A 15,671-nucleotide genomic window follows, 5' to 3' on the forward strand; every position below is an offset into this window, starting at 1 on the left:
TCATCTCCATTACCTGCTGAAACTCCCACCCATCATCACGGGCACATACGTAAGCTTTGTCAAACCTCATTCCCTCATCCACTCATAAACCATCATCCATATTTGCCCACGGCCACTACCAACGCCTCACGGTCACCGCCTTATTCCTCCATTGGAACCTCCATTCCAACCCACGCATAGCACCATCATCCTCAACCTGCATTATACAAAGCCATAAGCCATTTTCTCCTCATTCGAAAGTTGCAAGGACCCCATTTAACCTCACCGGCAGCGGCTGGTCTCGGTAGAATCAGAAAGAGTTCATCCAGGGAGTGCGTTTTCGTCATTCACGAGAGGGGAAAGAGAGGGTTGAATGCCGCAACCGGCGGTTGCTCCGGTGGAGTGTGGTGTCGTTGGCAACGTCGAGACTAATAAAGGGTGGTGGCGCGGTGGCTGGTTCGAAGGAATAGTGGTGCATATGCGAAGGAGGTGGGGAAGCAGGGCTTGGCCGCTGTTAATGGCGCTACGGCGTTGAGTTCCGGCGGCCTGGGCTGTGAGGGAGGTGGCCGAAGAGATAGACGGAGATGCGGCGCGGGGAGGTAAACCCGTCCCTGGGATTGGCGATTTCGAAGCGAGGAGTTCAGGTTGTCACCGGCGAGGCCAAGTCGTGGTCTTGGCAGAGGTGGCGGTGGCTGGTTCCAGCCGAGGTGGCAGCGGCGTGCCTCCCAGATTTAGGGTTTTCCTGGTCAGAGAGAAAGAAACTTGGGTCCATGGAGAGTGTGTGAGATACGAAAGGGAGCTTACGGAGGGTGTTGGGTCTGAGTGGGTGAGGAGTGAGAATGAGGATGAATCTCTGAACCCCTAGGAAATTCTAGGTTAGAAGCATTGGACTGGGCCAAGCCCAGAAATGAACGTACGTCCAGGAAGCTTTGGCCTTTTTCGAACGTTCGTCATCCCTCCTCATCATTCCCAACGAACGCTCGTCCATAACGAGCGTTCGTCATCCCTCCTCATCATTCCCAACGAACGCTCGTCCATAACGAGCGTTCGTCATCCCTCCTCATCATTCCCAACGAACGCTCGTCCATAACGAGCGTTCGTCATCCCTCCTCATCATCCCCAACGAACGTTCGTCCATAACGAGCGTTCGTCATCCCTCCTCATCTTCCCAACGAACGCTCGTCCATAACGAGCGTTCGTCATCCAGCCTAATTTGCCCAACGAACAAACGAGCGCTCGTCATTCGTTAACCATCCAGCCCATATCCTCCCAACGAACGCTCGTTAATAACGAGCGTTCATCATCCAGCCTCATCTTTCCAACTAACGCTCGTCCAAACGAGCGTTCGTCGTTCATCATCCAGCCTCATCTTCCCAACGAACGCTCGTCCAAACGAGCGCTCGTCGTTCGTCATCCCGCCTCATCATCCCAACGAACGCTCGTCCATAACGAGTATGCGCCATCCAACCTCATTTTCCTAACGAACGCTCGTCCCAAACGAGCGCTCGTCATTTGGCCTCCACTCACCCCATCTACCCAACGAACGCTCATCCCCAGCGAGCGTTCGTAGACTACCCTCCTCTTCTCAGCGTCCGTTCACTATCTTTACCAATGAGCGCTCGTTATTTTGCTTTCGATCCAAGCGCTCGTTATTTTGCTTTTGTTCAAAACGTCCGTTCGCCACATTTGTTGAGTGAGCGCTCGTTATCAAGCTTTCGTTCCAAGCGTTCGTCATTCAGCCTTCGTTCCCAATGCCCGTTTGTAATTTCAACAACGTCCGTTCGTTTTGTCTCTTAACGAACGCTCGTCATTGCAACAATGTTCGTTCGTCCTCTCCTCGCGAACGCTCGTCATTTTGTGCCCTTTACAACGTCCGATATCTTCCCCAACGAACGTTCGTTTCATGCACCGAACGTTCGTCGTTTCAGTGCACATTTTTAAACGTCCGTCCGTTATGTTCCCCAATGGGCGTTCGTCCTCTCCCCCAACGAACGTTCGTTCCTTACCCTATGAACGCTCGTTATTCTGATACTGTCCCCAACGTTCGTTCAACCTCTCCGATTTCTTTTTTTTTTTTTTTTTTTGTTTTGTTTTGTTTGTTTATTTTATTTTTCTTTATTGTCTTATTTTATTCTATTTATTTATTTTAAATATCTACTTATTTTAAAATATATATTTAATAATACAATATTTATAGTTTAATAATAAAATTTCAAAAATATGTTTTAAAGGTTTAAGCGCACGTGTGACCGCTCGCGTCGTCCTTGTGCTAAAAACCTTTTCTTCTTTTCTTAAATAAAATTTCAAAAATACGTTTTAAAGGTTTAAGCACACGTGTGACCGCTCGCGTCGTCCTTGTGCTAAAAACCTCTTCTTCTTTTATTAAATAAATTTACAAAAATACGTTTTAAAGGTTTAAGCACACGTGTGACCGCTCGCGTCGTCCTTGTGCTAAAAACCTCTTCTTCTTCCTTAAATAAATATACAAAAAGTATACGTTTTAAAGGTTTAAGCACACGTGTGACCGCTCGCGTCGTCCTTGTGCTAAAAACCTTTTTCTTCTTCTTAAATAAAATTTACAAAAATATGTTTTAAAGGTTGAACACTCGTATGATCGCCCGCATCGTCCTAGTGTTCGATACCTTTCTCTCTTATTTATATAATATTAAACGAGGGTATGAGTGCTCGTGCGATCGTCCGCATCAGCCTAGCACTCAATACTCTCAAGTTTTCCTAAATAAGTAAATAATGGTATGTGTGCTCGTGCGATCGTCCGCATCAGCCTAGCACTCAATACCCTTAAGTTTTTCTAAATAAGTAAATAACGGTATGAGTGCTCGTGTGATCGTTCGCATCGGCCTAGTGCTTAATATCGTTATCTCTCTTTTCAAAAATAATTAAAAATATTTAAATATCATTTTAAAGGTATGAGTACTCGTGCAACCGTTCGCGTCAGCCTAGTACTCATTACCTTCTTTTTCTCGAAAATATTAAAAACATAAAAATCTCCAAAAATTAAAAACATCTGCTTTTTCAAACAAACAAACAGTCTTTCAGCTAGAACTACGTAACCCTGATTTCTCATTTTGAATGAGAATACGTAGGAGCAAGGTCAATCCTTGTCGGGCCCAAAAAAACTAAAAAATATATTTTGTTTATTTTTATTTTTATTTTAGGGATAGTTAAACATTTTGAAACCCACATCAAATTCGCGTATTTAGTTAAAGGTACTGCCTTAGGGCAGGCGTTGTAGGGTGCTAATACCTTCCCTACACGTAACCGACTCCCAAACCCATAATCTGGTTTTCGTGGACCGTGCTTTATCGTTTTGAGGTTTTTCCATAGTTTTCCATAATAAACTATGGTGGCGACTCCAAATCTTTTTTTTTAAAATCCATTTCTTATTTTGGATCGTCGTCCCGTCGCGATTCCGGTTGCGACAGATGGCGACTCCACTGGGGACGCTTAGAGAGTCGAGCCATTTAATTAGATGCGCGAATTGGGTGTGGTTTTGCTTTGTGTTTTTCTTTCCCTTTTCTCTATCTATGCTTGATATTTAGAATAACTGCAATAACTGTGGAATATTGAACCCTAGGGTAGACAATATGTTTATATCTGCCTGGGAATTTTTCTGGTTGTTTTGCAGGTGAGGGTTTGGGTGTGCATAATTTCCTCCCTTCACACACACACTTTTGGCATATCATGAGTGGGGCCCTATACCCGGGTCTGAGCGTAGCTTAGAATTAGAGGAGTTGTGTAGCGGTGTCACTCTGGGATGTACTTCCTGTTTGGCTATCGTGAGAACTCCAGCTAGAGTCTGTTCTCTTCATATGTGTTTTCACACCTAGTTGATTACTCGACTGTTGTGGAAATGCTATGAAGGGGGCCATAGCTCTAGTGACCTTTGACCTTTAGGTTCAGGGAACTACCCTTGTGAGATTGCATATACTTGACCTTGAACTCAAAGCAGTGAACCTTTGGTAGGGCACGATGGGAGGAATATATGCTTCTGTAACCCTCACGCTGTTCGTTTTTTATGATATTACATTTCATACCATGCATGTGTTTTGTTTTGTCATGTTATTTTATTATCATGCATCATATTCATACATCATTTAGTAACATGTTAATTTTAAGGGAAATCACAGGTACCTACTTGACTGCATACGAGATGGATGTTAACACAAGATCCGATGCTACACGGCATACCGACTCTTCCGATTTAAGAAAGAAGTATAGTCTAAGGACTCATGTTGGAAATTTGACCGGGCTGATAAACTTGGGCAAAAGGCTTAAGACTATGAAGAGAGAAACCTTTCAGAGAAGATATGGAAATTTGTTGAATTTAATGGAGGTTGAAGTACAAATACCCGCTATCACAGCCTTGGCACAATATTATGATTCTCCGCTTCGATGTTTCACATTTCAAGACTTTCAGTTGGCGCCAACCATAGAGGAGTTCGAGCATATCTTGGGTTTACCATTGGAGGGCACCACTCCCTACCAACATTTAGAGCATCATGCCTCTATACCCACTGTTGCTACCATCATGAAATTACATCCCAAGGAGCTTGAAAACAGGATGATGATGAGGAATCAAGTGCATGGGTTATCACAGGGATATCTAGAGCAGTATTTACATCATCTGGCTGATAAAGAAGATTGGGAAACTTTCATAGATGTATTAGCCCTCACCATATACGGCATTGTCTTGTTTCCCAAAATAGAAGAATTTGTGGATTACACCGCGATAGACGTCTTCGTGGCGAGTAAAACCAGATCAGAGAATCCTGTAACAGCAGTTCTTGCGGATGTTTATGGGACTTTAAGTTTTTGCCATGAGAGAAAGGGAAAGAAGATTCTTTGTTGCTTACCGGCGTTGTATACATGGATGACAACGCGCGTGTTTAAAGAGATGGTCGACGTTAAGAGTCTATCGGAGAATTTGTCACACCAAGGGCTTAAAGGTAAAGGAGGAAACGATTGGGCCCGATTCCTTGCCGGCTTGAGCGAAAGAAGTATAAAATGGCGCCTTCCTTGGTTCGGAAATAAACTGGCTATACAACATTGTGGTAGTTTTCCTAATGTACCTCTTATAGGTGCCCGGTACTGTATAAATTACAACCCTCTTCTGGTGCAAAGACAATTTGGGCATCCTATAAAAGGGGCACCTTCATCAGATTACCTTGCTACCCTATTCATTTATTACGAAGACGGGCATTTCATCGAATTGTTAAGAAAGGTTAAAAGCGCCTGGGAAAATGTTGTTCGAGCAGAGAAGGACTTGAGGGATGGAGTAGTGGATAGCAGGGTTAGTTATCACACCTGGATTCTGGAGAGAGTGAAAATAGTCAAGTTGCCTTTCAAGCCAATCAAGGATCAATCACCTAGTGAAGGACCATCCCAAGCTCCTGAAAGTGAAGAGGTGCAACAACTAAAAGCTGAGATGGAGAAATTGAAATTTAGGAATGCTAGGTTGGAGAATGAATTACAAAGAGCGCGTAATGATCTTGTGGATATGAGAAATGATAATGAAGAAAAGTCGCGGGCTTATGAAAACCTTGTCAAAAGCCAGAAGGCTGAGAGGGATTACACATTTCGAGTGAAACAGGATCTAGCTGCCGCGAGTAAGGAATTATCCATGAGGGTAAATGAGAAGAAGGTGGCTTTAGAAGAGGGAAAGGAGTGGAAACACCTCTACGAAGAAGCCAAAAGAGATAAACGAGAAGCCCTAAAGAGATTAAGAGAAGCACAGATTCAGATAGAAAAAGCGGGGCATGAGATGAAAGAGATGGCCATGTCGTTTGAGGCGGATATGAATAGGGAGCGTTGGAAGCTAACGGAAGCAGAGGAAGAGCATCGAACTCTGATAAAACAAATGGAGGAATATATCGAGGAACAGGAGGAGCGATGGAGGTCGATAGATTTTGAAGAAAGGCATCAGGCCTTGATAAAGCGAATGGAAGAGCACATCGCCGAGCAAGAAATGGCTGTAAAGCACTGGAAGGAAAGATTCTCTCAGTTGGCTGCTTTGGCAAACGGGGCAATTGAAGACATCCCAGGATGGTGTCGAATGCTGAAGCAAGCACTCATTTTTGTAACTCACCAGTGGAAATAGAATTGTTTATTAATCATTGTAAATGGTTGGTGGGAGAGATGAAATCTTTCATTGCCCGGGCGCGGGATTGATGTACATCGGAATTATATGTTTTGTTACTTAGACGATGTAATGGATCAAATTTTCTTTAAATGAAAGATAAGGGATGTTTGTTTGGTATCGGCTTGTGTTAATTTTCCATCAGTATTGTCATCGTTATCCTGTGATTTCCACTTATCACTAGCATGCATCATGTTTTCTTTTGTTTTGCATTTTTCATCCTTATTTAATTTAATTTAATAAAAAATAAACAGCAGTACAAGTGAGAAAACAACGGCAAATTTTCCACGACATCCGTACAGGACCAGAGCTAACTCGAAGGTCATGGAGAATTGGGAGCAGTCACACGAATCTATTAAGGCCGATGTCAGCCAGTTGAAGGATCAAATGGCCCAGATTTTGGCGGCTCTCGAAGCCCTGAAGACTACTGGAGAGTCTTCATCTGCGCATGTTGAGGGGAATGCTCACCCTTATCCCCCAATGTTCAACGCTGCGAGCCAATCTGTTCCTTTCCCACTGTATGGTTTACCTACGGGTTACACTCCTCCTGTAGGAGAGTACTCAGAAGCTGAGCACGCTTCATTCTCATTCCCTGCGACTGTCAACATACCACCAATCGGCACTCAGGGACCTGTCTTAGTGTCGGCTCCCATGGTGGGCACGGGAATGAATGAGACCAACACCACTGATGGAATTCGGGTGACCCCAGTACCGCCTGTGGTTGCTAGGGAGGATTTTTCAGCCGAAGCTGCACCACACGCCACGGTGGTTGGGGGATTCGGTAGCCTCGTTGGAGCTACGGGTAGGTTGGAAAGTCTGGAGGCGAGGTTGAGAGCTGTTGAGGGGGTTGAGAGCTACGGGTTTGGAGATGCGGCCCGATTGAGTTTGGTTCCGGGCTTGAAAATCCCGCCTAAGTTCAAGGCGCCGGAATTTGAAAAATATAGGGGTAACACTTGCCCTAAGAGCCATCTAACCATGTTTTGCAGAAAGATGGCTGCATATGCTTATGATGAGCAGCTGCTCATTCATGTTTTTCAAGATAGTTTGGCTGGAGTGGCATTAAATTGGTATACCCATTTGGAGCCGGCTCGAATTCGTTGTTGGGCGGACTTGGCTGATGCTTTTGTGAAGCAGTATATATACAATACACATGTGGCGCCTGATCGTTTACAGCTACAAAACATGTCTAAGAAAGACAACGAAAGTTTTAAGGAGTATGCTCAGCGGTGGAGGGAATTGGCTGCACAAGTTGAGCCACCTTTGTACGATAGAGAAATGGTGGCAATGTTTGTAAATACGCTCCAACCACCATTCTATGAACATATGGTGGGAAATGTATCTTCAAATTTTGCCGATATCATCGTGATAGGTGAGCGGATAGAGATCGGGTTGAAGAATGGGAAGATTGCATATGGCTCGTCGGCGGGTGCAAACTCCAAAAAACCCAATTTCAACTCAGGGAAAAGAAAGGAGGGAGATGTGCATGCAACATCTGCAACCCCCGTGTGGAGAGGTCAAGCTCCCACCCATAACTATCGACCATACTGGGGTCAACATCCACATGCAGCTAACGCGTCATTTGGTCATCAAATTAGGCCCCAACAACAACCGGGATACTATCAACCACAATACATCCCGACGAATAATTGGAGGGGAGGGGCAAATGTAGTTTCCAATATGAATGTGGGTCCAAATGCTTATCCAAGAAGGAACCAGGAAAGAAATTATGTTAACTTTACTCCAATTCCTACAACTTATACGGAATTATTGCCTCAGCTTATCAAACAAGGGCTAGTTGTCGTTTGTCCCCTGAAGCCTTTGCAGCCTCCATACCCAAGAGGCTATGATGCAGAGGCAAAGTGTAGTTATCATGGAGGGGCCGCTGGTCATTCCACTGAGAGGTGTCTGGCTTTCAAGCATAAAGTGCAGACTCTAATTGATTCTGGGTGGTTAAAGTTCCAAGAGGATAAACCTAGTGTCGAGTCCAATCCTTTATCTGGGCATGGAAGTGCTTCGACGAATGCTGTCGAAGTGAAAGAACATGAGCTGGTGAGAAATGTGAAAGAAGTTAAGAGCTCTAGGAGGTTTATCTTGGAGGCGTTGCTGAAAGTGGGTATCTTGAAGGGTGATTATGATGAGAGTATGGCATGCGCGCTCCACCCAGAGGCTGAGCACTCTATTGAGGAGTGTGTTGAATTTGAAGAAATTCTGCAAGACCTGCTAGATCGTGGTCTGATGCAGGTATGCTACAAGAGGGAAGAGGGTGATGTATTTGCACAAACTGGTGATGAATCCGGCATGATTGTACCAGAACCATTGGTGATCCGTTTCACTAAGACTACTTCTATTCCACCAACTCAAGGAAGGTCGCCTGTGGTTATCCATGTACCAGCCCCTTTTCCTTACAAGAACGAAAAAGCCGTCCCATGGAGATATGGGACGTATGCGTCAGGCGAAACGCAAAGCGTTGACCCTGTCGTCAAAAACATATCAGGGATAGGGGGAATGACTAGGAGTGGTCGAATTTTCACATCACCTGAGTTGGCACGAGAAAGGGTTAATGATAATGAAGCAACGATAGCCGCGAAAGCAAAAGAATTCTTAAAGGGGAAGGGGGCACAGACAGAGGAAATCCCCGACAAGGAAGAGAAGAGAGAGGTTTCTGAAGAGGAGGCTTGTGAATTTTTAAAATTCATACAACAAAGCGAATATAAGGTGGTGGAACAGTTAAACCGTATGCCTGCTCGCATATCCTTGTTAGACTTGCTCATGCATTCGGCATCACACAGAAAGTTGCTAATGAAGATACTCAGTGAGGCTCACGTGGAGCAAGGTATTTCATTGAATAAATTCGAGGGTATTGTTGGCAATATTGTTGCTAATAATTATCTCACCTTTACGGATGAAGAGATACCTGCTGAAGGAAGAGGGCATAACAAGGCTCTTCACGTCTCTGTGAAATGCCTGGATCATGTTATAGCGCGTGTTTTAGTGGACAATGGGTCCTCCTTGAATGTTATGCCGAAAGCAACTCTGGAAAAGCTACCTTGCGAAGGAATGCATATGAGGCCGAGTTCAATGATTGTGAGGGCGTTTGATGGCAGTAAAAGAGAAGTGATGGGAGAAGTGGATTTACCAATGCAAGTTGGCCCATGCGTTTTTCAAATAACATTCCAGGTTATGGATATCCTGCCAGCTTATAGTTGTCTGTTGGGACGCCCATGGATTCATTCGGCGGGAGTTGTGCCTTCTACACTACACCAGAAGTTGAAGTATGTGATAGGAGATAAGCTGGTGATAGTATCAGGAGAAGAGGATCTTTTGGTGAGTGGACCATCATCCACGCGCTACATCGAGGCGGCTGAAGAAGCTCTCGAGACAGCCTTCCAATCATTGGAAATTGTGGGAAATGCTTGTGTGGAACCGTTTCCAGTAAATCCTCGCCTATCATGTGCTTCTATTATGATGGCCAAGATTATGCTAAGAGAGGGCTATATATATGGGGAAGGTTTGGGCAAATATCGGCAGGGGCGAGCATTCCCTCTGGAGATCGTTGAAAATAAGAACAGATATGGCTTGGGGTACAAACCTACCAAGGAAGACAGGAAAAGGATGATTGAAGAAAGAAAAGAGCGCAGTTTGGCACGTGCAGAAAGACGAGGGCCCAAAGAGAGCAAAATTCACATTGTTGACATCAAGGAAAGCTTCCGCAGTGCTGGGTGGATCAATGCTGACCAAATAGCAGCTGTGGAGGATGAAGAAGGGCCTCAAAGTTTGAGCTTTGTGTGGGCTTGCTCCCCTGATACCCAACTCAACAATTGGGAAACATTGGATCTACCTGTGATGCTTAATGTGAACAAAATGTAATAGTTTTAATTAAGCTCATAGTTTCGATTGGGGCTTTAGAACTAAAGTTTTGCGGATTGATTCTTTTTACTTTTCACTCAGCGTGACAATAAAGTTGCATTTCATCATCATTTGGCATTTTTTGTTTATCTTATTTATTTATACCTTTTCATAAATTTAAATGATGCAGATGTGACAATGATTGTTTTGAAAATAATGATATCAATGTTCCTAATTTTGAGCACCCTATCAATAATACGGAAGATGATTTCGAAGATGATGTGGAACCCTCTCCAGAATTATTGAGATTAGTGGAACAAGAGTCTAAGGAGATAAAACCCCATCAGGAGGAGATTGAAATACTTAACTTGGGAGAGAAGGATGAGATAAAGGAAGTGAAAATCGGTACTAGTATGAAAACGGAAGTGAGGGAAAGATTGCGTGCCCTATTGAAGGAGTTTAAAGATGTGTTCGCATGGTCTTACAATGACATGCCGGGTCTGGATACCGATATTGTGCAGCATAAGCTCCCACTCAAGCCAGAATGCCCTCCAGTCAAGCAAAAATTGAGAAGAATGAAGCCGGAAATGTCACTAAAAATTAAAGAGGAGGTCCAAAAGCAATTTGACGCAGGATTTTTGGCCGTGGCAAGATACCCACAATGGGTAGCGAATGTGGTACCAGTGCCTAAGAAGGATGGGAAAGTTCGGATGTGTGTCGACTATCGTGATTTGAATCGTGCAAGTCCGAAGGATAATTTCCCGTTACCGCACATCGATACTCTGGTTGATAATACGGCCAAATTTTCGTTGTTTTCGTTCATGGATGGATTCTCGGGATATAATCAAATTAAAATGGCACCGGAAGATATGGAAAAAACGACCTTTATCACGTTATGGGGAACATTCTGCTATAAGGTTATGTCTTTCGGACTCAAGAATGCTGGAGCAACATACCAAAGGGCAATGGTGACACTCTTTCATGATATGATGCATAAGGAAATTGAAGTTTATGTAGATGACATGATTGCAAAGTCTGAATCAGAAGAGGAGCATATTTTCAATTTAAGGAAATTATTTGAGAGACTGAGAAAGTACAAACTCAGATTAAATCCTGCCAAATGCACGTTTGGAGTAAAGTCTGGAAAATTGTTGGGCTTTATTGTCAGTCAAAGAGGGATAGAAGTTGATCCGGACAAAGTAAGAGCGATAACGGAAATGCCTGCGCCCAGAACAGAAAAGGAGGTTCGAGGTTTTTTGGGAAGATTGAACTACATTGCTAGGTTCATCTCCCAATTAACTGATACTTGTGAACCAATGTTCAAGTTACTACGGAAAAATCAGGCCGTAGTCTGGAATGAAGATTGTCAAGTTGCTTTTGAAAAGGTCAAACAATACCTGCAAGACCCTCCTGTATTGCGTCCACATATGCCAGGAAGACCGCTCATTTTGTATTTGACCGTATTGGATAATTCAATGGGTTGTGTATTGGGTCAGCATGATGAAGATGGGAAAAGAGAGCATGCTATATATTACTTGAGCAAAAGATTCACAGATTGCGAACAACGATATTCGTCGTTAGAGCGAACTTGTTGTGCACTGGCGTGGGCTACTCATCGCCTAAGGCAATACATGTTGAGCCACTCTACTTGGTTGATATCTAAAATGGATCCTATCAAGTATATTTTTGAAAAGCCCGCTCTCACTGGAAGGATAGCTCGATGGCAGATGCTATTGTCAGAGTACGACATTGTATATGTTACTCAGAAATCTATCAAGGGTAGCGCTTTAGCGGAATATTTAGCCCATCAACCCATTAGTGATTATCAGCCAATGCAACCTGAATTTCCTGATGAAGATATCATGGCTTTATTTGCTGAGAACGAAGATGACAAAGATGAAAAAGCATGGACGGTATTATTCGATGGGGCTTCGAATGTAATGGGGCATGGAATAGGGGCAGTGCTTATCTCTCCTAAGAATCAATACATTCCAATGACGGCAAGGTTGTGTTTTAATTGCACGAATAATATCGCAGAATATGAAGCCTGTGCCATGGGAATTCGAGCAGCTATAGAGTCTAAAGCAAAAATTCTGGATGTATATGGAGATTCAGCTTTGGTCATCCATCAATTGAAGGGAGAATGGGAGACTAGGGATACTAAATTAATTCCATACCAAGCTTACATCAGGGGATTAATTGAGTATTTCGATTCCATCACGTTTAATCATATACCGAGAGAAGATAATCAATTAGCAGACGCATTGGCTACCTTGTCATCGATGTTTGAAGTGGATCAAGATGCAGAATTGCCAATGATTGAAATGAAGAGTCATGCGAAACCAGCGTATTGTCATTTCATTGAAGAGGAGGTAGATGGTAAACCTTGGTACTTTGATATCAAGCATTATCTTAAGACCCGAGAATATCCAGAAAAGGCATCAGAAAACGACAAAAGGGCGCTAAGGAGGTTGGTTGGCAGTTTCATTTTGAGTGGGGATATTCTATATAAGAGGAATCATGACATGGTTCTCCTTAGATGCGTAGATGCAAAAGAAGCCGACCTGATACTAAAAGAAGTACACGAGGGTACATTTGGCACGCACATGAATGGGCACTCAATGGCCAGGAAGATACTGAGAGCGGGGTATTTTTGGTTGACTATGGAAAATGATTGCTGTACACATGTGAGAAAGTGTGAGAAATGCCAGGTATACGCAAGTAATATCAACGTTCCACCCACGACTTTGAACGTGTTGTCTGCACCCTGGCCCTTTTCGATGTGGGGAATAGATGTCATCGGAGCTATAGAGCCAAAGGCGTCAAATGGACACCGTTTCATATTAGTCGCAATCGACTACTTCACCAAGTGGGTTGAGGCTGCTTCTTATGCTAATGTGACTAGAAAGGTGGTGACCAAGTTCATAAAAAGGGAGTTGATTTGCAGATACGGACTCCCTAACAGGATCATCACTGATAATGCCACTAATTTGAACAACCAGATGATGACAGAGTTATGTGAGGAGTTCAAAATTCATCATCTTAATTCTTCTCCTTATCGTCCAAAGATGAATGGGGCAGTAGAGGCTGCTAACAAAAATATCAAGAAGATTGTGCAGAAAATGGTGGTCACGTATAAGGATTGGCATGAAATGCTTCCTTTTGCTTTACATGGTTATCGCACTTCGGTACGAACATCGACTGGGGCAACGCCTTTCTCGCTTGTATATGGAATGGAGGCAGTACTTCCGTTTGAAGTGGAAATTCCGTCCTTACGAGTTTTAATGGAAACCCAATTAGAAGAGGCGGAGTGGGTTCAAGCTCGTTTCGACCAGCTCAATCTCATTGATGAAAAGAGACTAACAGCAGTATGCCATGGACAATTGTACCAAAGAAGAATGAAGAAGGCATTTGACAAAAAGGTACATCCAAGAGAATTTCATGAAGGTGAGCTGGTGTTGAAGAAGATCCTACCTATACAAAAGGATCATAGAGGCAAATGGACTCCAAATTATGAAGGGCCATTTGTAGTGAAGAAAGCATTTTCTGGTGGGGCACTAATTCTCACAAGAATGGACGGAGAGGAGTTACCATTGCCAGTCAATTCTGATGCAGTAAAAAAGTTTTACGCATGATGATTCCGTGATAGTGGATGCTATTAAAGGGATGTTGATATTATCTTCAACACTTATTGTACTCTGTGTTTTATTCAATAAATAAATTTCACGTGATTTCATTCATATTTTGGTTGTTTGCATTCCATCTGAAATATTGCATGTCACGCTGAGCTGTTAAGTAGTCAAGTGAAAATGAAAATGAAAATAAGTAAACGCGCGTTGATAAAAGCATCACAGGTATATCAGGTTGGCGAGCTCGGTCCTGGAGGATGTCGGAAAGGAAAAACGAAAAAAAAGGAGTTACATGTTGAGTTTGTTGTTAATAAAGTTGTCAAAGACATAGTATGTTCGAAAACAGTTTTGAAAAATACCGTTGGTGAATACTTCCCTGATTCAAGGTTTTGGGTGTAACCGGTGTCTTTTCTTGATAAAGCATCTGCATTCACATTACTTGAACCCTAACTTTTTCGTTTCTCACAAGACGAAGGATTTCGCCATATGCCTAATATTGGGGCAGTTTTCATCATGTTACATATCACCGATAATCCGTTGATTAGGGAGATATATAATAAAAAAAAAAGAAAAAAAAAGAGGATAAAACAAAGAAAAAATGAAGTTGATGTGTCAGGCACTACATAGTTTCGTTTCAGGTTTAAATTCAAGAGAAAGTCAGACAAACAAGATTCGGAGTGACGTGTGGCCATTTTTCATTATCCAATCGTCAAAAGCAGTTCATTCAATTGCACCCCGTTTGAGCCAAAATTCGAAATTGTTTTCATCACCCTAGACAAGAATCGTTAGCATGTCGACGTCAATTTGAATGGGTACATCACAAGCATCCAAAGTTGAAAAAATGAATGAAAGGGGAAATATCATAAAAGACCACAACAGGGGCAACAAAAAGAATGATCCAAAAGGAAAGAAAAAAAAAACAACAATAAATATGCTTGAAGTTCAAATCCCTAAGGACAATCGACTGGGCACCTTGCAAATGATTCTTGTTTAAAGACTTTAACCGTCAAACACTTATTTGGGCCTTTGTTATCCTTTCTTTCAAAACCCTTTGACCTTTAGCCACGGTACAAGCCAATAAAAGTCCACACTGACTGAAGACTGTTGGTCCTAATCTTTCTCACGAGTTTAACTTTGAAACAAAATGATGTGGTGAACGACGCAATTCAGTGTTATTTTCAAAAAAAAAAAAAAAAAAAAAAAAAAAAAAAAAAAAAAAAAACGTCTCCCTGTCAATCGAAGATCATCCAATTTGGGGTAATCCTTCATACCCAAATCTTTTTACTTTTCCATTGTGCAAAACTGGGGCAGTATGGGAGCACAACATGTTAATAGCATTTTTCCCCAAAGGAGGGACACACATGCGTTAATCATTATTCATTTGCTTTTCATAACCATTCTTCCACTTTCTACAGGGTTCAAGTTAATTTGGATTGCAAAAAGCGATAAAAAGAATTTTAACTCAGGGTTACACTTTCTGCTCGTCAAAGGGTTCTATACCTATCAACGTTGTTTTTAGGAATGCGTTTTGAACGTACATTGTGTTTGATGACAATATTAACAATGGATTCCAAGCATGGAATTTCAAAAAAAAAAAAAAAAAAAAAAAAAAAAAAAAAAATGATGAAATGCGAGAACAAAAGAAAAGAACAAAATGAAAGTCTCATGTGTCTATGCATTCATGCATCATCATGACATAACATCATCTCAGAGTAAGCGAAGAGAATTGTTTGCAAAATCTTCGTGTTTAACTTGGCATTTATCAACTTTTCAAAGCTACAAATCAAGGTTTTAATTTTCTGTTATCGACCCTCTGCATGGCAATGGTCGGGTTTAAATTTCTGTTCTGTGAGTTTGGCCCTCTGCGAGGCAATGGTCAAATCCAGGTTTTAATTTTCTGTTATCGACCCTCTGCATGGCAATGGTCGGGTTTAAATTTCTGTTCTGTGAGTTTGGCCCTCTGCGAGGCAATGGTCAAATCCAGGTTTTAATTTTCTGTTATCGACCCTCTGCATGGCAATGGTCGGGTTTAAATTTCTGTTCTGTGAGTTTGGCCCTCT

General features: G+C 42.6%; 1 protein-coding gene across 1 annotated transcript; it reads left to right on the forward strand.

Annotated features, from left to right (window-relative positions):
• Positions 1 to 563: 563 nt before the first annotated feature.
• LOC148203450 (uncharacterized) lies at positions 564 to 15,060 on the forward strand. The gene is made up of 5 exons (XM_088107606.1): positions 564 to 756; positions 6,879 to 7,990; positions 8,093 to 9,988; positions 10,222 to 12,452; positions 15,027 to 15,060. Exons 1-5 carry the CDS (start codon positions 564 to 566, stop codon positions 15,058 to 15,060), a joined length of 5,466 nt encoding a protein of 1,821 aa, XP_087963732.1.
• Positions 15,061 to 15,671: the final 611 nt, after the last annotated feature.

The sequence above is a fragment of the Vigna umbellata genome, chromosome 2 (genome assembly GCF_029865625.1).
Source record: "Vigna umbellata cultivar VRB3 chromosome 2, Vumbellata_1.0, whole genome shotgun sequence".
Taxonomy (NCBI): domain Eukaryota; kingdom Viridiplantae; phylum Streptophyta; class Magnoliopsida; order Fabales; family Fabaceae; genus Vigna; species Vigna umbellata.